Below are 25,773 nucleotides of genomic sequence, written 5' to 3'. Positions count from 1 at the left end.
CTAGTTATGCTTCAGAGGATATATCTGAGGAATGAGACTTCACACAGACAAAATTAAGGTATGTAGCAAATCATGCTTCAGAGGAGATATCTGAGGAATGGGACTTCACACAGACAAAGTAAAGGCATGTGGCTAATCATGCTATAGAAGACATAAAATATTTTTTATTTTTAAAACAAACAAACAAAAAAACACACAGCGGTCAGGTCCACTTTTAATAAACCCCTTTTCAGGGTATTATAGAGAAATTGCTGTTTGTATGCAATTCACCTTGGAGGGTCACTGCGCGTCATCTATCTTTTATAATCATAAAATGCACCGGCCACAATCCTCATATTTAATCAGCTTGGACGGGAGATATGAGCGCGCTTTCACTGCAATCAGCGAAGTGCATCTTCCCCGCGGTCTTCAAAGGCCCCCGGGATTAAGTTATTAAATTGAGCCGCATTAATCGCCCAGCCTGGAAATGTGTGTGGAGGATTAAGTGTATTTTTACCACACAAGCCTGTGTGCCTCCACTAAAATCCATTCACCTGCGGCTCCCTGCTTTCTCCGGACCTCCAGGCTACCCCCGGAGCCCCGCTGTCCCCCGGAATATGGGCCGCAATGGAATTTTACTTGGAGATTGACCCCGTGACCCTGAATCTCATCATCCTGGTGGCCAGTTATGTCATCCTTCTGCTGGTCTTCCTGGTCTCCTGTGTGCTGTACGACTGCCGGGGAAGGGACCCCAGCAAGGAGTACGCCCCGGAGACTGTCCCGGAGAACCGGGCGCCCATCCGCCTGGTGGTGATGCAGCAGAGCGCGACGTGGGGGAAGGCCTATCAGAACACCACGGATTTACTGGAGAAGAAAATTACGGTTGTTTAAAGGAGATTAACAGAGGTCAGAGTGACGCAAGCCGGTGGGATCTCGTCCATGCCGGCTTTCAGGACAAGCAAGTAAGTCCCTCGGGCAACTGTGACACTGTATTACCTTCACACACCATTAAATACTAAGCATAACTTTTCTAATAAAAAACAAACATCTCTTGTAGACCAACATTACAGCTCACCGTGTTCTCTAGGACAGTGGTTCCCAACCTTTTCCGGCCCGGGGAACACTGTCTGACAAAATTTTTCTCCGGGGAACGGCGTGGTGGTGGGGGGGGGGGTCGGCGATGCGGCCCCCGGTTGTTTGCGTGACCCCCGGTTGCTTGCGCGACCTAGTGGACAGTGCCGTGCGCAGCAGGCTATGGGGGGGGGGGGCTGGGGTGCGGCTGCATAGCTAGCATAGTTGCCCCAGTGTAGGGAGTTTAGTTGCCTCAGTATAGCTAGTATAGTGCCCCAGTATAGTGCCCCAGTATAGCCAGTATAGTGCCCCAGTATAGCCAGAATAGTGCCCCAGTATAGCCAGAATAGTGCCCCAGTATAGCTAGTATAGTGCCCCAGTATAGCCAGCATAGTGCCCCAGTATAGCGCCCCAGTATAGCTAGTATAGTGCCCCAGTATAGTGCCACAGTATAGCCCCCCAGTATAGCTAGTATAGTGCCCCAGTATAGCCAGTATAGTGCCCCAGTATAGCCAGCATAGTGCCCCAGTATAGCCAGCATAGTGCCCCAGTATAGTGCCCCAGTATAGCCCCCCAGTATAGCTAGTATAGTGCCCCAGTATAGCCCCCCAGTATAGCTAATATAGTGCCCCAGTATAGCCCCCCAGTATAGCTAATATAGTGCCCCAGTATAGCCAGTATAGTGCCCCAGTATAGCTAGTATAGTGCCCCAGTATAGCCAGTATAGTGCCCCATTATAGCCAGAATAGTGCCCCAGTATAGCTAGTATAGTGCCCCAGTATAGCCCCCCAGTATAGCTAGTATAGTGCCCCAGTATAGTGCCACAGTATAGCCCCCCAGTATAGCTAGTATAGTGCCCCAGTATAGCCAGTATAGTGCCCCAGTATAGTGCCCCAGGATAGCCAGTATAGTGCCCCAGTATAGCTAGTATAGTGCCCCAGTATAGCCCCCCAGTATAGCTAGTATAGTGCCCCAGTATAGTGCCACAGTATAGCCCCCCAGTATAGCTAGTATAGTGCCCCAGTATAGCCAGTATAGTGCCCCAGTATAACCAGAATAGTGCCCCAGTATAGCTAGTATAGTGCCCCAGTATAGCTAGTATAGTGCCCCAGTATAGCCAGTATAGTGCCCCAGTATAGCCAGCATAGTTCCCCAGTATAGTGCCCCAGTATAGCCAGTATAGTGCCCCAGTATAGCGCCCCAGTATAGCCAGTATAGTGCCCCAGTATAGTGCCCCAGTATAGCCAGTATAGTGCCCCAGTATAGCCAGTATAGTGCCCCAGTATAGTGCCCCAGTATAGCTAGTATAGTGCCCCAGTATAGCCAGAATAGTGCCCCAGTATAGCTAGTATAGTGCCCCAGAATAGTGCCCCAGTATAGCCAGTATAGTGCCCTCACGCCCGTCCCCGCGGCCGCCGCTGTTATTACCTTAACAGCTGCCGCTCTCCCCTCTCCGGCGCATGTGTTTATTCTAGCAGCGTATCTCCGGCTGCTCTGTGTGATGCGGAAGGAAGCAGGGCAGCGGCTTCCTGTAACGGCGATATGTATCGCCGTTACTATGGTAACCGAGCCCTGCCTCCTTCCGCATCACACAGAGCAGCCGGAGATACGCTGCTAGAATAAACACATGCGCTGGAGAGGGGAGAGCGGCCGCTGCTAAGGCAATAACAGCGGCGGCCGCGGGGACGGGCGGGAGGGGGAGAAGAGGACGGCACACCAGGCAACGTTCCGCGGCACACTAGTGTGCCGCGGAACACTGGTTGAAAACCACTGCTCTAGGAAATACTGCTGTATTCGATACATCAGGGTGTGAAAATTGGGCAGTCTTTGGGGTTTGAAGTACAGACTGTTTCCACTTTAGAGAAATATCTTACCTGACTTCCTTTTCCTGGGACTTCAATTGATTTCCTCAGCTTTAAAGAGACACTGAAGCGAAAAAAAATATATGATATAGTGAATTGTTTGTGTACTATGAATAATTACTAGAAGATTAGCAGCAAAGAAAATATTCTCATACTTTTATTTTCAGGTATATAGTGTTTTTTCTAACATTGCATCATTCTATAATATGTGCAGATTACACAACACTCAGCATTCAAAATGAGTCTTTCAGAGCAGTCTGTGAAGTAATGACCTCTCCTCTAGCAGAGAAAAAGTAAACAGTTCAATTACAGTTGAGATAATAAAAGTCAGATAACAGCCCTCTCCACGACTAACTTAGTCGGAGAGCTTAATGGCTTTTTTGCATAGAGATAACAACTGGATTTTCTCAACTCTTCCTGTACTGGAAACAATTAGACTGATGTATCTGATCTGAATGTTTTATTTCTTAGCTGTACTACACATACAAATCATAATATCAACATTTTTTTTTCGCTTCAGTGTCTCTTTAAAGTGAAGTTGGGTGGTCTTAGAGAGATGGTCCGAGTTATTAAAATAAACCTGAGATGGGGACAGGGCTGGTTGTAGACTTTTTGCTGCATGAGAAAAACTTGTAAGGATGCGCCCTACCCTGTCACGGAGGAATACTGCTCATGCGCGGCCTGGGCAGATTTGGGGGGACACAGTGGCACAATGGAGAAGCCTGGAAGGAAACTGAGGGACCTGGAAGGCTACAGGCAGGGCCGCCTTCAGGAATCTGTGGGCCCCATACCAGGCAAACTTACTGGGCCCCCCTCACTCCCCTCTACCCCCCACCCTCTCTAAAAAGCAGTGTTTCCCCATAAAAGAAACATGAAGTCAGTGTTACATAAATACATAATAATCAGTAGCGTAGCTAAGGAGCTGTGGGCCCCAATGCAAGTTTTACAATGGGGCCCCCCAAGCACTCTATACATAACAATTGATACGGCGCACCAAAACCTGCCAATGACAACTACAGTGTCTGAGGTGCAAGAAGGGGATGGGGAACAGTTTGTTAATGATTACCAATATTCAAAGTATCTATAGAAGTGATTATTATGAGCACAGGACCAATAGAGAGCTAATAATGTAGTTGAGGGAGGGCCCTTTGGGGCCCCTCTGGCCCAAGGGCCCCAATGGGGTCGCTACTTCTGCACCCCCTATTGCTACATCCCTGATAATAAAAACAACATTGTAGGACGTTAGGCTATGACTATGGTAGGGATTAGATTGTGAGCTCCTCTGAGGACAGTCAGTGGCATGACTATGTACTCTGTACAGTGCTACAGAAGATGTCAGTGCTGTAAATACATAGTAATAATATGGTAGGACATTAGACTATAACTATGGAAGGGATTAGATTGTAAGCTCCTCTGAGGACAGTCAGTGACATGACAATGTACTCTCAAAAGTGCTGAAGAAGACAGCGCTATATAAATACAACATATTAATATGGTAGGTCATTAGGCTATGACTATGGTAGGATTAGATCGGGGTGGGCAAACTTTGTCATTCAGGGGCCACATGGGAGTCTCAAGTTGGGCTGGAGCAAAACAAGAGTGGGGCGAATCATGGCAAAAAAAATGGGTGTGGCCATGACAAGATGCGAGCGGAGTTAAATAACTAGACTATTACTACGCTGTATGAATACTTATAATAATAGGGGTGACACACCAATGGAATTCTTTTAGAGAATTATTTCTGCTGGCCCCACGTGGTCCAGCACAAGTGGGAACAAAGCCTAACTCTGTAGCTGCTTTTCCTGTTCAGTGTACAATACTGGAGCCCGAAAACAGTTACATGTATGTTTCTCAGCAGGGAGGGATTCGGGCCCCAGTCACTGCTGGGCCCCATACAGGACTACTGGTAATACTGCCATGTAGGCGGCTCTGGCTATGAGTGCTGGTAGAAGCCCCAGGTAAGTAAAATAGAGCTTGGTCCCCTGTCTCAGGTACACTTTATGGGAGATAAGTTTAGTGACAGGTGAGGGGAGGGGAGTTAGTCTTAAGGCTGTATTTATACTTTTTCCATTCCCTAGGCTAACTTTCCAGGTCCAGGTGCAGCCCCCTCTTCCATGTGTAATATCCATGTACAGCAGCCCCTTTCTTACATGTGCTGTGGACAACAGCTTCCCTTATGTGTTGCTCCCCATTTTGGTCTCCTTTTTCCATTTGCAGCTTCCTCTTCCATTTGCAATTCCCCTCTTCCATGAGTTGTTTCCTACATGCCACACAGACCCAGGCATAGAGAGTGACTGCTGCCCAAGATGGGGGATGGATGAGGAAGAGGGTTGCTGTACATAAATGCCAAACTCTGGCTTGTGGGTCAAATATGGCCCTCGGAGCCATTAAATTTGGCCCTCAAGTGGTTTCCCCACTTTGCATTATGTTTGGCCCTCTCTAGACCACCAGGGAAGCTATATTGGAGGTGAAGCCCTAGAACACCAGAGAAGCAATATGGGGGAGGTAGGGGGGAACCACTAAACATTAGGTAACTGTATAGGGGAGAGTGGGGCCCTCTAGACACTAGGGAACTGTATAGGGGAGAGAGGACCACTAAGCACCAGGGAACTGTATCGGGGGTGGAAGAGGGCCATCAGAAACCAGGGAACTTTATAAGGGAGGAAGAAGGCCAGTAGACATTGAGTTTGTCCTGGTGTACAATTTCGGCCCACTTTGAATTTGGATTTGACACCCTTGCTCTTGACTCATGTATGGATAGCTTAGAGCTGGGCTTTTCAACCCTATCCTCAAGTACCACCAATAGTGCATGTTTTGCAGAAAACTACAAACATTCACAGGTGAGGTAAATAGTGTCTCAGCAGAGCTGATTAACTGCCTCTGTGGATTTCCACAAAACATGCACTGTTGGTGGTACTTGAGGACAGGGTTGAAAAGCCCTGGCTTAAAGGATACCTGAAGTGAGAAGGGTGTGTAGAAGGGTGGAAAAAATAAATGTAAAATTTATTGATACCTTCTTAATGTTTAGGTCCTCAGACACTCGGTGACTGCCTCTCGTGTGACTCGGTGACACCATCTCCGACTGTCAGGAGGGGCACACGTGCAATTCATTCTGTGTACATTTGTGGATCGAGCTCCAGAACAGCTGTACACAGCTGCCACGCCTTTGCGCATACTGAGCATACACGGTATGGAAACAGCAAGAAGCGTGGGTGCCCATTGTGCTCCCGCTCAGGGCCGTATTGGGGGCAGGAGGAGTCGCAGCATGAGGGGAAAGCGTGGCCGCACATCGGCATGGCCTCACCTCGGACTCTCCCCTTAGCGCGCTTCCCTCCTGCAATTATCAGTGGCAGCGGGCGGCGGACAGGAACACACACCTCCATCCACCGCGGAGGTCCATCTCTAAGTGCCTCACGCTACTTCTTGTTTAAATAGGAAGGGGGCCGGCGCTACCATAGAGGCAAAGGAGGCAATTGCCCCAGGGCCCCAGAGCCTGTAGGGGCCCCCAGTGACTACAAGAGGAAAAAAAATTCAAAAAGACCTTATAGTTTTTGAGAAAATCGATTTTAAAGTTTCAAAGGAAAAAAAATGCACGTTTAAAAACCCGCCAACTTTAACAGTTAATAGCAAATCCACCTTAAATGATAGAAACCCTAAATTTGCAGGATATGTTAAGAAGATCATTGGGAATAAGAGGAAAAAACAATTTTTCAAAAAGACCTTATAGGTTTTGAGAAAATCGATTTTAAAGTTTTGAAGGAAAAAAGTATACTTTTAAATGCGGTAAATGTCACTTTTAGCAGTGCTTTGGCCAGGGATCGCTATACAGCCGCAATATGGCTGCATGAAGATCCCTGGCATTTTTTTCTATTTTCCCAATTTTTTTTTTGGTGGGAATTTTTTTGTTAAATTATGTGGGGTTCCCCCTCCTGAAACTTTTTCACCCCTTGTCCCCATGCAGGCTGGGATAGCCAGAATGTGGAGCTCTGACCGATTGGGGCTTCACACCCTGACTATACCAGCTGCAAAAAGCTCCCTAAGGGCTGGTGCACACCAAAACCCGCTAGCAGATCCGCAAAACGCTAGCAGATTTTTAAACGCTTTTTTTTATTTTTATGAGGCGTTTTGCTAGCGTTTTGCGGATTGCTGCTGCGGTTTTCAGTATAGTAGATTTCATATATTGTTACAGTAAAGCTGTTACTGGACAGCTTCTGTAACAAAAACGCCTGCAAAACCGCTCTGAAGTGCCGTTTTTCAGAGCGGTTTGCGTTTTTCCTATACTTAACATTGAGGCAGAAACGCATCCGCAATCCAAAAAATGCCTCACCCAGGCATTTTTCGTTTCTGCAAAACGCCTGCCGCTCTGGTGTGCACCACCCCATTGAGATACATTGACCAAGCAGATCCGCAGCCGCAAGCGGATCTGAAAACGCCCAAAAAGCCGCTCGGTGTGCACCAGCCCTTAGGCCTGGTGCACACCAGAGGAGTTTTTCTGAGCGTTTTGAGTTTTTAAATCTGCTGCTAATGTTATCCTATGTGTCTGTGCACACTGGAGCAATGAGGTTTTGTAAAAATCCCCATAGCATTACATTGGGAAGAGCTTTTGAAACCTCTAAAAGCTCTTCCTAATGTAATGCTATGGGGTTTTTACAAAACCTCATTGCTCCAGTGTGCACAGACACATAGGATAACATTAGCAGCAGATTTAAAAACTCAAAACGCTCAGAAAAACTCCTCTGGTGTGCACCAGGCCTTAATGCCGATTTTTGTTCCGGGGTATCTGTTGGGGGGGCCCCAGGTTTATTTTGCCCTGGGGCCCCATTGTTGCTTAAACCGGCCCTGACAGGAAGTAGTGTCAGACACTTAGAGACTGGAACCTCCAGTGCTGAGGAGGTTTGCAGGAGGGGAGCACGCTGAGGGGAGAGCCCGAGGTGAGGGAGGGCGAGGGACTGTCCCCCCCCCCCTGCCGATGTGTGGCCACGCTTTCGCCTCATGCTGCGATGCCACCGGCTCCACAAAACGTCCCTGAGCGAGCCCCGGGGGGGGGGGGGGCAGTGATTTTTTTTTTGCAAGGGGGCCCGGAGATTTCTTGTTCCGCCCCTGCTGCTCCTGGCAGCAGCTGTTGTGCACACTCCATGTACCCTCTCCCACATGGAGTGGACAGAATGGGGGCTACACTAGAGGCACAGAGGGGAGGTTGACCACAACAAGGGGCCACAGAGTGTCTAATAACCTAAAGAAAATGTGGGTAGCTATACATTTTCCATTTATTTTTGCCTCGGAAGGTCCAAGAAAAAAAAAAAAAAAAAGATTTACTTACTGGGGGTTTCCTCCAACCCCTTGCAGCATCCTGTGCCCTCACCGCAGCTCCGCTCTCAGCTGGTGGCCCAGGGTCCCCTACGTTGCAGATCTATGAGAAGGTTCATATCAGCGCGGTTCGTGCGCTGTGCACACAGCAGTTTCTAGGCTAAATTGAACCCAGGGCGAGAGTGTAAAAATTGTGCCCACTTTCCCTCCAGCCCCATGGACTTGCGAACCCTTACTCTTTAGGGACAGTCACACAGCCACAGGTCACAAGTAGATCTGCCTACTTACTTGTGACCAGCCGCTCATCCAGGAGGAAGCAGGGAGCAGGAACACACACAGGCGAAGAGAGCCCGGTAAGCCAACTCCACCGTAGGCACCGCGCACTAACAGCCTGGGGTACCGCTACAGGACATCAGGTGTCATCACGCGGTGGTGACATGATGATGACTTGACGTCTGACCCAGGCAGCCCAGGAGGAGTCAAGGTAGGTGATTGCGCTGGTAATCTTCTTCCATTTGGCTGCACAGCGCGTCACCAGCTCCCTAGCGGTTATGTCCTTCTGTGCCCCCCTTCTTCTACTTACTGGTCTGCGCCCAGGGCGGTCGCCCTGCCCACACTGCCCAAGAGACGACCCTGGCTGTGCGTTCAGCAAAGCAGTGCCTGTATTATTTTTGGGGCGTTTTTGCTATAATGGAAGGTATAGGAAGAGCACTAAACCCTTACAAAACCGCTTTATGCAGTGATTGCGTTCACGTTTTTTACAATAAATACATCGTATTTATTCTTTTCTGGGACTTGCGTCAGGCAGTGCCTCTCAAAACCGCTCTGGCAAAGCGATTATTCCAAAAACGCAGCATGCAGTGGAGTGTCGGGAGGGGAAAAGAAGCGCACAAAAGCGCAAAACGATTGCGTTTGCATTTTCCTCCTAAAGGCTGATCAACCAGTTAAGATTATAGGACGTCAGTTTCACTTCCTAATTAGTCCTCTTTTAGCTTCTCACATTCTGCATTAAAAAAAAAGCCACCACCGCTTTTTACAAGTGAATGAATCAAATAGCAGCAATCATTCATTAAATTAAAAAAAAAAAAGTTTAAGAAGTTTAAAAAAAAGCTGATGAAAGGGACAGTGTCATATTAAAAAATAATTTGCCCTCCTGTAGCAGAGTGTTAAACCCTGCCTAACAAATTAACCCCTTGTGTCACTTATGCTTGGCCTTAAAGCGGTATAAAACCCTTACATAATATTCAATAAAACATGTTTTCCTACTTTTTATATGCCATATGGTTAGCATATTTGCTTTTGTGCTTATTGCTTAAGTATTATTATTCATTTAGAAATTATACATTCCTAAAGTACACTAATTTTACTCTGAGACCTGAATTTGCATTTTATTTATAACTGCTTTATTCATCCTCTAACTTAGGGCTGGTTCACACGGGCGTCTGCTGAGCTTTTGCTTGGCATTGCGTTCAAACGCCAGCGTTTAAACGCCAGCGTTTAAAAGCTAGCTTTTGAAAGCTTTTGAAAAGCGTTCAAGGCTAGCAGTTCTGGTCTCTGCTATTGTTTCCTCGCGTTTACTGCCTCTGAAAGCAGCATGTTGCTTTTGAGACTAGACGCAACGCTGGGATCTACTGCCAGGCTTTCATGAAAGCCTGCAAAAGCCAGCTCTAAACGCTCCCATTCACTTGCATGGGATGGCAGTAGATCCCAAAAAACACTGCGTCTGAAACGCTGCGTTAAACGCCACAAAAACGCCCGTCTGAACCAGCCCTTAATTAGAAAGCATCAGAAAGCATTTATGCTTGTCTGACTTTGTTCAGGAGAGCCAGCAGTGTGAGAGAAAGCTTTGTTTACATTTCTCACTTTATACAGTTAAACACAAGATAACATTATGTAAAGTTCGGAAGCGGCCAGCTCTGCAGACAGGGAAGCTTCTAAGGCCAGTGTTAACCCTTTGAATGCAGTTCCAGTAAAAAAAAATGCTGGTTGTATATAATATGCTGTAAATAATCTATTAGAGCAAAGTAGAAATGCTGGGTTTCATTCCGCTTTAAGATTCATGGACCCCTGTAATCAGTGTTGCTCGGATACCCCCGATCACGAATTTGAGTAAATCCGGCCACGGCAGTATCGAAATCCGGATAGGCTGTGATTGTGAACCGGATTTGAAAAGGAATTCCGAATACGACTCGGATTTTAGTCATGATTACATGTAGAATCCGTGATCGCGGCCGTGACTTTAACGTTAATAGCAAAGCCCCCATACATGCTACAATCACTAAAATTGCATGGATTATACGTTGAGGTGATCAGTGGCTACAACATTAAAAAAAAAATTCAAAAAGAACTTTTAGTTTTTGAGAAAATCGATTTTAAAGTTTCAAATGAAAAAGTATTTGTGTTTAAAAACCACCAAAACCCGCCGACTTTAGCGGTTAATAGCAAAGCCCCCTTACATGCTATAACACCAGATTTGCAGGATATGTTAAAGGGGAACTAAAGTGAGAGTTTTATGGAGGCTGCCATTTGTATTTCCTTTTAAACAATATCAGTTGCCTGGCAGCCCTGCTGGTCTATTTGGCTACAATAGTGTCTGAATAATACCAGAAACAAGCCTGCAGCTAATCTTGTCAGATCTGACATTAATGTCTGAAACACCTGATCTGCTGCATCCTTATTCGGGGTCTATGGCTAAAAGTATTAGAGGCAGAGGATAAGCAGGATAGCCAGGCACCTGGTATTGCTTAAAAGTAAATTAATATGGCAGCCTCCACCTCTCTATCACTTCAGTTGCCCTATAAGTAGAACAGTGGGTACAAGAGGAAACACCTGAAAATCTGCTGTTTCTAGCATGTCAGGGGGCTTTGCTATTAACGTTGGCGGGTTTTCAGGTAAAAATCACGGCCCGTGATCACGGCTAAATCCTTAATCACGAGCTGGATTTGGACCACGATCACGGGAGCATTCGGAACTGAATCCGTGATTGAGAGGCAATCACGAATTCGGAATCAGACCTTGTGTTCAGAAAAAACAACTCGTGATCACAGGTTACCCGTGGAGAGCAACACTGCCTGTAATGGCTGCCGCCCATAGCGATCTGATGCGACCGGTAACTCGGGCGACAATTCTGGGACACGACGCTGTAAAGATGCATCGCTGTGCTGTTGCCTAGCGATGTATCTGTTCAGCACTGGGGTCTTCAAACTGTGAACCCTGGCGACTGTTACAGATAGGGGCGTATCTGGGTAACATAGCGCATATGGCAAACACTGAAATTGCGCCCCACCCTCGATCAGTCAGAGCTCCCTTCCCCCCTAAAAACAGCGTATTTTCTCATTTTGTTATGATTGCCTGTGTTTTTTTTTGGATTGGGATATTGCGGAGGTTACTTTTTTTGGAAATGGCTCTTCTTATTCACTCTCTGTCCTCTTTTCTAACACTAAGCCAAGTGTGCCCCATATACCTAAGTTAAGTACCACGTTTCCCAGATAATTGCATTAGTCTGATCTGAGGTCTGAATGAAATGGAGGCAGGCATGGTGATGCAGCACAGGAGCAAACATTGCGCCCATGGTGCTGTGGCGCCCATGGCACAAGCCATGCCTGCACCCCTCTAGATACGCCTGTGGTTACAGATGCACAGGCTAGTGATAACGATATGCTGCATGCCCAACTAGTGATAAAATATGGCATATGTGGTATCCTTTTACCTGGCTGGAATGCACTGGCGCACGGAAGGGGTTGTTCCGGGTGTCTGGAACCACCCCCTTGCACCTAGACCGGAAGTGCCTCCGGAATCTGAGCAGCGGCAGCCACTGAATGTAATAGTGCAGCTGCCGCTTGCTCATGTGTGTGCGCAGTAGGGGGGCCCGGGGCCCGCTAGCCGTGTGGGGGGGAGCGCTGTCACCCTCCCTATTGAGGGACCCCCCAGCCAGATATGCTGCTTCTTCCCCGCAGCCCCGCAGTCTCCCGGAGGCAGATCAGGGCTACGGCAAGATGGCTGCCGAAGCCCTGCTCTGGAGACTGTGTCTCCAGTACAGGGCTTCGGGAGCCATCTTGCCGTAGCCCTGCACTCTGCCTGTCAGCCCGGGAGATGTGCTGCAGGAGGATCATCGGGGAGCTGGTGCCAGATGCCAGGAGAGGAGAAGACTTCTGTCAGGTAAGTGATTTGTTTTTTTTTCACAGGTGCATTTTTTTTCTAGTTTCTGCTGCCCACATTACGATTCTCAGGTGTCTGCTGCCCACATTACGATTTTCAGGTGTCTGCTGCCCACATTACGATTTTCAGGTGTCTGCTGCCCACATTACGATTTTCAGGTGTCTGCTGCCCACATTACGATTTTCTGGTCACTGCTGCCCACATTGCGATTTTCAGGTGTCTGCTGCCCATATTACGACTTTCAGGTGTCTGCTGCCCATATTACGATTTTCTGGTCACTGCTGCCCACATTGCGATTTTCAGGTGTCTGCTGCCCACATTACGATTTTCTGGTGTCTGCTGCCCACATTGCGATTTTCAGGTGTCTGCTGCCCACATTACGATTTTCAGGTGTCTGCTGCAGACATTACGATTTTCTGGTCACTGCTGCCCACATTGCGATTTTTAGTTGTCTGCTGCCCACATTATGATTTTCAGGTGTCTGCTGCCCACATTACGATTTTCAGGTGTCTGCTGCCCACATTACGATTTTCAGGTGTCTGCTGCCCACATTACGATTTTCAGGTGTCTGCTGCCCACATTACGATTTTCTGGTCACTGCTGCCCACATTGCGATTTTCAGGTGTCTGCTGCCCATATTACGACTTTCAGGTGTCTGCTGCCCATATTACGATTTTCTGGTTACTGCTGCCCACATTGCGATTTTCAGGTGTCTGCTGCCCACATTACGATTTTCTGGTGTCTGCTGCCCACATTGCGATTTTCAGGTGTCTGCTGCCCACATTACGATTTTCAGGTGTCTGCTGCAGACATTACGATTTTCTGGTCACTGCTGCCCACATTGCGATTTTTAGTTGTCTGCTGCCCACATTATGATTTTCAGGTGTCTGCTGCCCACATTACGATTTTCAGGTGTCTGCTGCCCACATTACGATTTTCAGGTGTCTGCTGCCCACATTACGATTTTCAGGTGTCTGCTGCCCACATTACGATTTTCTGGTCACTGCTGCCCACATTGCGATTTTCAGGTGTCTGCTGCCCATATTACGACTTTCAGGTGTCTGCTGCCCATATTACGATTTTCTGGTTACTGCTGCCCACATTGCGATTTTCAGGTGTCTGCTGCCCACATTACGATTTTCTGGTCTCTGCTGCCCACATTGCGATTTTCAGGTGTCTGCTGCCCACATTACGATTTTCAGGTGTCTGCTGCAGACATTACGATTTTCTGGTCACTGCTGCCCACATTGCGATTTTTAGTTGTCTGCTGCCCACATTACGATTTTCAGGTGTCTGCTGCCCACATTGCGATTTTCAGGTGTCTGCTGCCCACATTACGATTTTCAGGTGTCTGCTGCCCACATTACGATTTTCATGTGACTGCTGCCTACATTACGATTTTCTGGTCACTGCTGCCCACATTGCGATTTTTAGTTGTCTGCTGCCCACATTATGATTTTCAGGTGTCTGCTGCCCACATTGCGATTTTCATGTGACTGCTGCCCACATTACGATTTTCTGGTCACTGCTGCCCACATTGCGATTTTCAGGTGTCTGCTGCCCACATTACGATTTTCATGTGACTGCTGCCCACATTACGATTTTCTGGTCACTGCTGCCCACATTACGATTTTCTGGTCACTGCTGCCCACATTGCAATTTTCAGGTGTCTGCTGCCCACATTACGATTTTCAGGTGACTGCTGCCCACATTGCGATTTTCAGGTGTCTGCTGCCCACATTGCGATTTTCAGGTGTCTGCTGCCCACATTACGATTTTCTGGTCACTGCTGCCCACATTGCGATTTTCTGATGACTGCTGCCCACATTGCGATTTTCAGGTGTCTGCTGCCCACATTGCGATTTTCAGGTGTCTGCTGCCCACATTACGATTTTCTGGTCACTGCTGCCCACACATTGCGATTTTCTGGTGCCTGCTGCCCACATTGTGATTTTCTGGTGACTGCTGCCCACTTTACGATTATTTTCTGATGACTGCTGGCTGCTGCCCACATTACGATTATTTTCTGATGGCTGCTGCCCACATTACGATTATATATATACACTGGCTGTATGCAGGGGGAACTGGCTATATACACTGGCTATATGCAGGGGGATCTGGCTATATACACTGGCTATATGCAGGGGGAGGCATCTGGCTGCATACAGTGGGTATATGGGTATATACAGGGGGGGGGGGGGATCTCTGGCTATATATACAGCAGATCTGACTATATACACTGGCCATATATACAAGGGGGATCTGGCGAAATACAAGGGGGAATGTACTGAACGGGGAGTTATCTGGCTATATACTATAAATGGGGATCATATGGTTACTTATCCTAACTGGGGGGGGCCTCATCTGGCTACCTGTGTGATAAATGGGGGTCATCTGGTCACCTATACTAAAGAGGGGTGGTGTAATTTCGTTATCCATAATAAAGGGGGGTTATCTGGCTACTTAATCACTGCCACATTATATATATTTTGGCGAAACGCTACTGCATCATGTGTATTTTGTAGGGAAACACTGCACATTGTGTGTATTTTGTGGAGAAATGCTGTGCATCATGTGGATTTTGTGGGCAAACGCATGCGCGGTAGTGTGCGGCTTGCCAAAAGAGACCTATCAGGAACCCCCCCCCCCCCCCCCCCCCTTGAAAATCCTGGATTTGCCCCTGGAATGAGCTCCATAATATACTGTATATTTGAGGTGTTTTATAAATGTGGCACTGGCACTTGTCATGTGAAAATTAGGCAGTGAAAGAGGAAAAAAATATATCTGTTCTTTATGTACTTCTATGTTTCCCCTGTAAATCACCTGTTTGATTAAACATTTTTTGAAAAAAATTGATTTACAAATTGCACTTTTTGAAAAAAATATTACCCAAAGAAAGCCTAGATTGTCCTGAAAAAAAAAATAAATGTATCACTTTGATGGCATTAGTTATAAAAAAGTTGAACACAGCTGAATTAGCTTATGTAATAAAAGGGTGTCTGGATATAAAGTAAATTTACTGATATTCTACTAGTAAAGTGTAAAGAAGGATCATAAAATATTGATATTAAATACTGATATTTTACTTCAGGGAAACCTAAACCTACTCTCACACACAGAACCCTCCCCTGACACCTAACCCTAACCACCTGTCCCCCTACACAGACACCCTTCCTAACCCCTACAGCCCACCCCACCCGCACAAACACCCTACCTGATGTCTAAATTTAACCACCCCCTCACACCTAACTTTAACCCCTCAGGCCTAACCTTAACTACCCCCATGTTAACCTTAACCACCCCTCCCCCCCCCACACACACACACTTAAAGGGAACCAGAGACGAAGCACCCTTGTGTATTTTACCATATATATCAGTAAGAACATTAGAGAAAACACCTACCCTGCTCTCTGTTTCATCCTCACTGCTAAAAGTGTCTGTTATCAGCTGTGATAAGTATCCCGGACTGAGCATTCAGTCTGGCTTTGCAGGGAATAATTATAGCTGAGTCATTATAGCAGAGCCACAAGGGGGCAGGTTTGGGCTTGAAAAGACACCAGAGAAGACAGTGTAGGTAGTATGCTCCCAGTATGCCCCCAGTGTAGGTAGTATGACCCCAGTGTAGGTAGTATGTCCCCAGTATGCCCACAGTGTAGGTAGTATGCTCCCAGTATGCCCCCAGTGTAGGTAGTATGCCCCCAGTGTAGGTAGTATGCCCCCAGTGTAGGTAGTATGCCCCCAGTGTAGGTAGTATGTCCTCAGTATGCTGGCCTCCCAAAAAAGGACCTGCGTCGCCTGCAATTAGTGCAGAATGCTGCTGCCAGATTGCTAACAAACCAGCCTCGCCACTGTCACATTACACCGATCCTTCGCTCACTGCACTGGCTACCAGTAGAATGGAGAATACTCTTCAAGATTGGACTGCTGACATTCAAATCCCTGCACAATCTGGGCCCTGGATACATGAAGGACTTGCTGAAGCTGCACCACACCTCTCACAACCTCAGATCAGCAAGTTCTATAAACTTGGTCACTCCCAGAGTGCACCTTAAAAAATCTGGAGACAGAGCCTTCTGTCATGCTGCCCCTACTCTTTGGAACTCCCTACTACACTCAGTAAAGACAGCACCATCCCTGGAGCTATTCAAATCCAGACTAAAAAGCCACCTGTTTAGCCTGGCATTTCCAGATTTATAAAATTCTTCCTCTGTACCACGATGGTCGAGCCATGCTTATGCGCTTTGAGTCCCACGGGAGAAACGCGCTTTACAAATGTTATTTGTTGTTGTTGTTGTTCAGTATGCCCCCAGTGTAGGTAGTATTCCCCCAGTGTAGGTAGTATGTTCCCAGTATGCACCCAGTGTAGGTAGTATGCCCCCAGTGGCAGTGTAGGTAGTATGCTCCCAGTATGCCCCCAGTGTAGGAAGTATGCCCCCAGTGTAGGTAGTTTGCCCCAGTATGCCCCCAGTGTAGGTAGTAGGCTCCCAGTATGCCCCCAGTGTAGGTAGTATGCCCCCAGTATGCCCCCAGTGTAGGTAGTATGCCCCCAGTATAGGTAGTATGCCCCCAGAGTAGGTAGTATGCTCCCAGTATGCCCCCAGTGTAGGTAGTATGCCCCCAGTGTAGGTAATATGCTCCCAGTATAGGTAGTATGCCCCGAGTGTAGGTAGTATGCTCCCAGTATGCCCCCAGTGTAGGTAGTATGCCCCCAGTGTAGGTAGTATGCCCCCAGTGTAGGTAGTTTGTCCCAGTATGCCCCCAGTGTAGGTAGTATGCTCCCAGTATGCCCCCAGTGTAGGTAGTATGCCCCCAGTGTAGGTAGTATGCACCCAGTGTAGGTAGTATGCCCCAGTATGCCCCCAGCGTAGGTAGTTTGCCCCAGTATGCCCCCAGTGTAGGTAGTATGCCCCCAGTGTAGGTAGTATGCCCCCAGTGTAGGTAGTATGCTCCCAGTATGCCCCCAGTGTAGTTAGTTTGCCCCAGTATGCCCCCAGTGTAGGTAGTATGCCCCCATGCGCCCTTGAGAGCATGGCGCCCTGAGCTCAGGTCGCTCATAGCAAAGGCCGGCCCTGTAAATGCATCATCACAGTAGATGATGGAAATCAGATCTTTTCATTCCTTTGCGTTTTCATAGAAGGGCCAGATGTGCTGCCAGTCTGTGCATAATTTCCTCTAGCAGTACATGAGCTGGAATGACTGAAGTGCAGCTACAGAATAAACACAGCTTAGATGATGGGTCAAAGATCACAGTGGGATGTGAGGACATAGATGGTACAGGCAGGACATGTACACACACTCACCAGCAACACAAGCTGATTGTCAACCGCTTTGCTTAAAGCAAACCTGAACTGAATCAGTGGTGATGCTTTGCTGAATTCCATCGAATTGCAAATTTCACATTTGCATTTTTTTTTTCAAAAAATGTTTGAGCGCCACCATAGGAAATTTGGTTACAGAAGGAAGTTTGAGAGTAAGAGGTGTCCGATAAATAGAGGTGCTGATTCAGGTGCTTTATCAGGCGCCTCCAGCACTCAAATTTCCTTCTCGAACCAAACCAAAATTCCTGTGGCTGTGAAAAGAATTCCTTTGTTTTTTGTAGTGAATGGAAATTTCTGTTTTTGTGCCAAACCAACATTTTGGTGTGAATTGTTTTTTTTTGGGTAGATTTGCGTAGATGGAGGAGAGGGGGGGGGGGGGGGGTGATAAGGGTAGCCATCAGGAAACAGGGTTACTGATGACTGCAGTGCAGAGCTGGGACAAGGTCCTACAGCACCCAAGGCTGAGACAACAAAGTGCGCTCCTCCATCCCTCCCACCCCAGCCGTCACATACTGATTGCTATTAGACTAAGAGCTTTTTCACACCTAGGGCGTTTAAGTTGTTTTTTTGTTTTTTTTAAATCGCCCTAAAAAGCACTTATGCAATGATTCCCTATGAGAGTGTTTGCATCTGTGCATTTCGATTGCTTTCCGCTGACCAAAGCACTGCCTGTACCATTTTCTGAGCATTTTGGCTCAATGGAAGGTATAGGGAAATCGCTTAACACTTGAAAAAGCGCTTTGTTAGCAATTTCCCCAGTGCTTTTATGAATAAATACATTGGCCTCGATTCATAAAGCATTCCCGCATGCGTAAATGCTGAAAACAGCTCACTTTACCGACCACATAGCAAAATTTGTATTCATAAAGGCTTTTTCCGCATGAAAAGCCGACATTCCTGAGAAGAACGATAAATCACCGCCTTGTGCGGTGATTATCTTAACAAAAGTAACAAAATGTCAATTCATAAAGATTAGAGGAAGCGGTATGCAGACGGGGATTACTGCTACCTCGGATGTGGCGAGAAGCGTGCGGAATACAGTGCAGTGAATGGGACAGACCTCCCAAGCAGCAGCAGAGAGAGCACCGCATGGAGGGACTCAGCCAGCTCCTGTGTTTCCGTAAGCCTACCGCCAGCCTACCGCCTGCCTACAGCGGGAAATCTCCGCTCTGCTATCGCAACTAGCAACATTTTATGAATGCCCACCCTGGAGTCAGAAATACCGAGCGCGGAGTTTCCCCGCACTGATTTACTTCACCAAACACATTTTTATGAATCGAGCCCATTGTATTTATTCTTTTCCGGGTCAAAGAGTTCAATTCCTGACTGACGTCAGAAAGTGAAAAACAAATTGCTCTGCAAAAGCGCTTAGTAAAGCACTTTACAAAAAATTGCTAACAAAAACGCAAACCACAAGCACGATTTATGATGTGAACAAGGCCTAAGAGGCGCTCCCAACACCTTAATCTCTAGTTATCTGTCTGCAGTCACTGCCATGTATCCCTTTTCTTATTTCTCTCTGCTTCAAACACACTAGGGGAATGATAGCTGAGTGAGTGGTGCGCCCCCTCCTACACTGCGCCCTGAGGCTGGAGCCTCTCTTGCCTCTGCCTCGGCCAGGCCCTGCTGCAGTGAGATTTGCAGCAGTCCTACACTTACACACCTCCCTGGGATCCAGCACTGCATTTCTTCCTCCGTCCTCTGGGTGGTGCTGTATCTCTATATTCAGATCGCTGACAAACGGTGATCTCAGTTGAGGGATCCAGTGCCTCCGAGGAAGAAGAATGGTGGCCAGGGTCTGGATCCCGGGGGAGGTGAGTTGAAATGCCTGCTGCGCACAGGCTCTGCATAAACCTCCCTGCAGTTACCCCAAGTCAGGCTCAGGTTGACTGCTCCTGGCTTCTTTTTTCCACCCCATGCCTGACTTGGAGTTACCACCAGGGAGGTTAAACACCAACTTTACGCCACGTTCGCCTTATACTTTAAAATGGGGCCATTGTTTGACCCTTCATCCTCAAGCCAGATGGTACAGGACAGCCAATTAAGCATTTTTATCACATAGGCCATCCCCTTCTCCCCATTAAAAAAAGAACCTGGGAGCTACTTTACAGTGTGCCTGAAGTTAATGTAGGGAGAGCTTTGCTACTGATTGAGGAACAGATGAATAGCAGTGCTGTGTAGCTGCTTCCATACCAGAGTGTTGCAGGGAATGATCACTCGCTCGGGCGCGGGTTCTCTGCAGTAAACACAGCGGGCTGCCGCAATCAGCCTGCCAGCTGCAATCAGAGCTGGGAGGCTGTGATTACATGATAAATGAAAAAAAACATTTGTACAGCGCTGTGATCTAGTGCGCTGTACAGAGGACAACCTTGTCACTTAACTGTCCCTCGGATGGGTTCACAATCTTATCCCCATTGAAGGCATTTGCCTATGTATGTAATGTGTAGTGTCTGTATCTTAGTGTAGAGCCTATTTAGGGGGAGGGGGGTTGATGCAAAAAAACGCTCATTTTTTATTAACCATTTATGCCGCCTGCACGTGATCCTCACGTCCAGGCGGCTGCTGCTGTGCTGCTGCACGCTTCGGCATGCTCCCACGTGCGATCGCGCGTATGCCCGCGGGCCCACGTGCTGCCCCGGGTAGCCCGGAGATCAATGAATGGGAACATAGTTCCCATTCATTGATCTAAGTCCCCGGTAGAAAGACCGACACCTTCTTATCAGAGGCCATGGTCTTTCTGACATAAAAAAAAAAAATTCCTGTCCTCTATATGCTTTCTGGAAGCGATCAGTACGCTTCCAGGGCTACAAAAACAAAATCTCACTGTGGCCATCTTGTGGCCAAATAGTAAAACTACATCTACATACATTTTTTACTACATTAAACCCACATTGTTACATTACCACATTACACCACATTATTACATAGAGAGTTATAAACCTCTGGTCCTCAAGCGGTTAAAGTGCACCTGTAAGGGGAAATAGGGTAAAAGTTACTTACCTCAGTAGAGGGAAGCCTCTGCATAATCCAGAGGCTTACAGAATCATTCTTGAGCCCACCGTTCCTTCACAAGAGCCCTTTAAACATGTCTGACAAGTGCATGCCGTATTTGTTCTTGTGTCAGCATTCCTGTCCATGTACAAATACTGATCAGAAGTGTAACGATAGACCCTGCAAGGGATGCAGCCGCAGAGGGACCCAGAAGCAGCAGGGGGCTCCGTGGGGGGAGAAGTTTCTTTTCCCTTTCCTGAGAGACTGAAAACTAAGGACACGGAGAGAAAAAACTTTCTTCTCTCTGCACAATTTTATGTAATGACTGCCATCAGAGATGGACAGAGTGAGTGTAATAAGCTGAGACTGGGAACGCACTCGTATGTCGGTTTTCTTCACACCATGGGCTTGATTCACTATGCCGTGATAACTGATATCACGGCCCTGCTAGCATTTTGCGCGCGTTAAAACGCGCATAACGGTTTTCGCATTATAGTTTTCAACTTTCATTGGCCCAATAGGCTGCCTGTCACTTGACAGGAAACTTGACAGGCAGCCTATTGGGCCAATCAAAGTGCGGGGATAATGTCCTTTAAAGTGATTGGACCCACAGGGGCTCAGGGCAGGACGAATGGAGCTCTCGTCATTGTCAAATTTTATTGTGAAATAAATCTATTGACGAAAAAAATTACCAGGGTGGTTGAAATGATAAAACTACATCTTTTGCTTATGAATTCTTTATGATATGTGTGACTAGGGGTGTGGCTGGGTGTAAGTAGGTGTGGCAGGGGCATGTCTTAAAGTGACCCTCTTTCTTAAAGTGGACCCAAATTAAAAATACAAGATTTCAGAAATAAAATCTATTTTCTAAATTATAATAATAAATAGCAGCCTTTTTTTTAGCTACATGATGACAAATATAAAATATTTTACATTTATTGGAGAAACCCCTCCCTTCCTTTCAAATTGCCGGGACAAAATCCGGCAAACTGGTGGAGTAGGTGGTGTCCGGCAATGGAGGAATTGCTAATGGCTGCCACCTGTATAACCCTAGTTATAAAAAGAGAAGGGTGAAAAGCATGCACTGAAATGATCATAGGTTTGAAGAAGTGTTTATTTATCTTTGTATGTGTTAGAGTGGTGCAACTAAATATTTTTAATTAAAAAAAATGTTTGGTTTGGGTCCGCTTTAATCAAAAAGTTGGGAGGTATGCAGAAAAAATATATTTTGTGACTGCACTGTATTTTTAAAATGTTGTGTTACCTCACCAGACAGTCACACAAAGCGATTCGCACCACTGTCAGGTTTGTATTGTAGTGTTAGGCTCACACTACTCAAGCAATTTTTTACATTTACACATTAAAAAAAGTCTCTGCCTAAAATACAGTACATGTGACAGGATATGCATTTTCATGGGAAAAGGGCAGGACTCTACTTTAACCTCCCGGGCGGTAACCACGAGTCAGGCTTGGGGTTGGAAATCTGCAGCTCAGAGCAGCAACCCTGAGCTAGACTCGCAGTAGCTGGCATGATGTCTATGCAGAGCAATGGCGTGCAGCGGGCGTTTTCACTCAACGCCCCGGGGTTCCAGAGGACGGCAGCCATTCTTCTTCCTGTCCTCCGAGGCTCTGCACCCTCCTGGTGAGATTGCTGCCTGTCATCATCATGAATCATGACGACAGCCAGCGATCTCACTATAGGGTTACAGCACCACCCGGAGTATGGAATGAAAACTGCAGCGCTGGACCCCAAGGAGATAAGTAAGTGCAGGGGCTGCTGCAGGATTTCTGGCGTCATGATTGTTTTGCGGTTTTAGGGTCTGAAAGGGTGCAAAAAAAATTACACCCCTTTTAGACCCTGAAATCTGGAAATAATCATATCGCCAGGGAGGTTAAAGGGAAACTTAGGTGACATGTGAAATGATGAGATAGATATGAGTATGTACAGTGCCAAGCACACAAATGACTGTGCTGTGTTCCTTTTCTTCTTTTTCTGCCTGAAAGAGTTAATATTCAGCTAGGCAACTGACAGTTTTTCTGCAGTCAGGACTCCGTCAGACTTTAGTGTTCCTAAATTATAAGGTATTACAGCCATACAACACTTTCCTGGAAGAGAAATGTGCTTCTGAGAACAGGGGATAGACGCTAAAAAGGTCAATAGTTCATGTATTTTAGCTCTCTAAGACCCATTACAAACTGTGTCATTGAGCTGAGACGAAACATTAAATCCACTTTTTTAAAAGTTTTTAAACATAACGTAAAGCTGTTGGATATCTAAAAATATTTTAGAAGTAGGAGGATAGATACAATTGTTTACCTCATCAGTTTATTTTCGCTCATAGTTCACGTTAACTTGAGTACAGACACAAAGATTCCTCTCTCCGAAAAATAAGCAAAATACCTTAAAAGCTGCTAGCCAAATGTTTATTTCCTTCAGGAAGCAGAAGCTGGACATGAAACTCAGGGGTTTAACAATAGCCCCCCGACCTCCCCCATTACGGGATGAGGGGTCCTTGGGGCTAACCCGCTGCTGTATGCAGTGCAGCAGCAAAGTGTTATACATTATCTCCTTCCAGAAACGGGACAGGTCCTCCTCACCACCACTTCTCTTCAGGGTATAAGTTTTGTACAGCCAATCACCATATGGCTTCCTGTCTCATGACATCATGCATGGTGATTGGTTGTTCGGTGCTTGTACACTAAAGAGAAGTGGACCTGTACCTCCACTGGGAGAAAGTAACAACACTCCACTGCTGGTCTGCAATACGGATAGGAGCAGGCCCCCTAGTCCCAGAGGCGTAGCTAGGGTTTTCAGCGCCTGGGGACAAATACAGTTTTTGTGCCTCCCTCTGGATAAAATGGACATGGCCGCACGCATACAGTCAAAAATGGCGCAGAGTAAAAAATGGCGCACCGTTCTGCCGATCATAAAACGCTATTTACCGTTTTAATCTAAATACAAAACGGTAAATAGCGTTTTATAAAACAGCAGAACAGTGCGCCATTGAAAAATTCAGGGAGCTAGTCAGAGGAGGTCGGGCTGGAGGAGAGGCAGCGGGCAGTGGGCTGGCAGCGGGGGTCGGGCTGGAGGACAGGCAGCGGGCAGTGGGCTGGCAGCGGGGGTCGGGCTGGAGGACAGGCAGCGGGCAGTGGGCTGGCAGCGGGGGTCGGGCTGGAGAGGCAGCGGGGTGGAGGGAGTAGAATTAGGTAGCATGTGTATACATTACATTGTCCTGCCTTCAGTTTCCGCATGGTTATTGGCTGGATGCAGGACTCGTGCAAGCTGTGAAGTGAAGGAGCGATCGCCGGCCGGGACAATGTAATGTATACACATGCTACCTAATTCTACTCCCTCCACCCCGCTGCCTCTCCAGCCCGACCCCCGCTGCCAGCCCACTGCCCGCTGCCTCTCCTCCAGCCCGACCCCCGCTGCCAGCCTACTGCCCGCTGCCTCTGCTCCAGCCCGACCCCCGCTGCCAGCCCACTGCCCGCTGCCTCTCCTCCAGCCCGACCCCCGCTGCCAGCCCGCTGCCTCTCCTCCAGCCCGATCCCTGCAAAAAAAAACAAAAAACAAATAAAACGATAAATATTGTTTTAAGTGCAGCGCCATTCTGACACTATTGGCGCTGTGCGCCATTTTTGCCTGTCCCCGGCCACACATCAGAATGGGATCATGGGTGGAGTCAAAAGTTATTTAGATAGCTATTTGTGCCCCCTTACCTCATTCCGATAGCCAAATGTGCCCCCTTTAAATAGTAAAATGTGTGCTTCTTTAGTTAGCCAGATGTGCCCCCCTTCACCCTGTTTAGATAACCAGATTTGCCCCCTTTAGATAGCCTTATTCGGGTGGTGTTAACACTTCTGCAGAGGGAGGGAGAGAAGCAGGGGCACTTCGGGCAGCCAGCGAGCCACCTCTCATGCACGTGGGGGTGCAGAGGCTGTGCTGAGCACTCTTACAGTGCTGCGCCCGGAGACATATGTGCCCCCTTGCCCACCCATAGCTACTCCTCTGCCTAGTCCCCAGCTATCTAAATAATATGATGGTGAAAGGTTGGCTAGGCGGGAAGCCCTGCCAACAAATCTCTGCAGGTGGGCCTGGCCCAATGGAGTTACACACCTAATCCAACCCCTTTAACATTTTATTACCCTAGTCACAAAAAAGAATATTTCCAATACAGTTTCTCATCAAAACCATACGGCTGACTGCGGGAGGTGGGGGTAGATGACTTATAAGTCCCTTGCTTGACCCTGTATGGTACAGGATGGTTATACAACATATTTTAATTTCATACATTTTGTTCTAGTGACAGGCTGGTGGAGCACAAATCTGGATTCAGCAAAGAAAGCCCGCCACATAGACTGAAAACACTGTGCATCTACAACCTACCAAAATCAAGTAAGCAACATTAACGGGCTCTAGTGAACCAGAACTCTCAGCACAATGGTGTTTGGACAGCCTGAAAACCACACCTCAAGCTGATTCCTCTTTCCTTATCCTCGTATCTGTATTCATTTCCCACATGGAGTTTCGGAGCAAAAATGGTGTTTATAAAATATTGACTACCTGGGTGGGTTGAACCCTGGGTGATCCAAAAGGTTGATATCTATGCCCTTGACTAAGAGACCAGACCTTTCTATGTGTGGCTGGAAAACTAGGACTCGTCTTTTTCTCCTGACCTTCAAATTCTCATGAAAGACATCTGACGCAGTTCTTGACAACTCAATTTGTTGCTAATGGTTACAGACTGGGTCTCTCCAGAAAGCCAAGTGACTCTAAGCTACAGAACTGGAACTAACACAGTGCAATCTGGATTTCTGAACTATACTGGACGTAAGCAAAAGAAATATTGAGTACTGATGTCTACTTTTATTTTTATATTAAGTGCTATTTTTGTTTATCCGCTACTTTTTATTTTTCTGTAAATAGTTATGCACTGTCTCTTTTTACATTCAATAAATCTTTTAAAATCATTTAGCCATTTCTCCATGCTTTAAAGTATAGAGAAGTAGCTAAACTCTGCCTCTGTAATTTCACTGTAAAGTCTTGTGTGTTTGCACTTGGTGTCATTCTGTCATGAGCACAGCAG

At 47.1% G+C, this 25,773-nt stretch overlaps 2 protein-coding genes across 2 annotated transcripts in view; both read left to right on the top strand.

The window, feature by feature from the left end:
- The first annotated feature begins 481 nt into the window (after positions 1 to 481).
- On the top strand, positions 482 to 25,657 carry SMIM36 (small integral membrane protein 36). The gene is made up of 2 exons (XM_068263063.1): positions 482 to 941; positions 24,991 to 25,657. Exon 1 carries the CDS (start codon positions 607 to 609, stop codon positions 868 to 870), a length of 264 nt encoding a protein of 87 aa, XP_068119164.1. The 5' UTR covers positions 482 to 606; the 3' UTR covers positions 871 to 941; positions 24,991 to 25,657.
- Positions 858 to 25,773, top strand: part of MMD (monocyte to macrophage differentiation associated) — a 190,236-nt gene continuing 165,320 nt past the window's right edge. Inside the window, exon 1 of the mRNA XM_068263061.1 lies at positions 858 to 941. Within this exon, the coding sequence (XP_068119162.1) occupies positions 919 to 941 (23 nt within the window). The 5' untranslated portion in view covers positions 858 to 918. The remainder of the gene's footprint in view (positions 942 to 25,773) is intronic.

Source organism: Hyperolius riggenbachi, chromosome 12, assembly GCF_040937935.1.
Source record: "Hyperolius riggenbachi isolate aHypRig1 chromosome 12, aHypRig1.pri, whole genome shotgun sequence".
Lineage (NCBI taxonomy): Eukaryota > Metazoa > Chordata > Amphibia > Anura > Hyperoliidae > Hyperolius > Hyperolius riggenbachi.
This window is presented reverse-complemented; position numbering and strand designations above follow the sequence as displayed.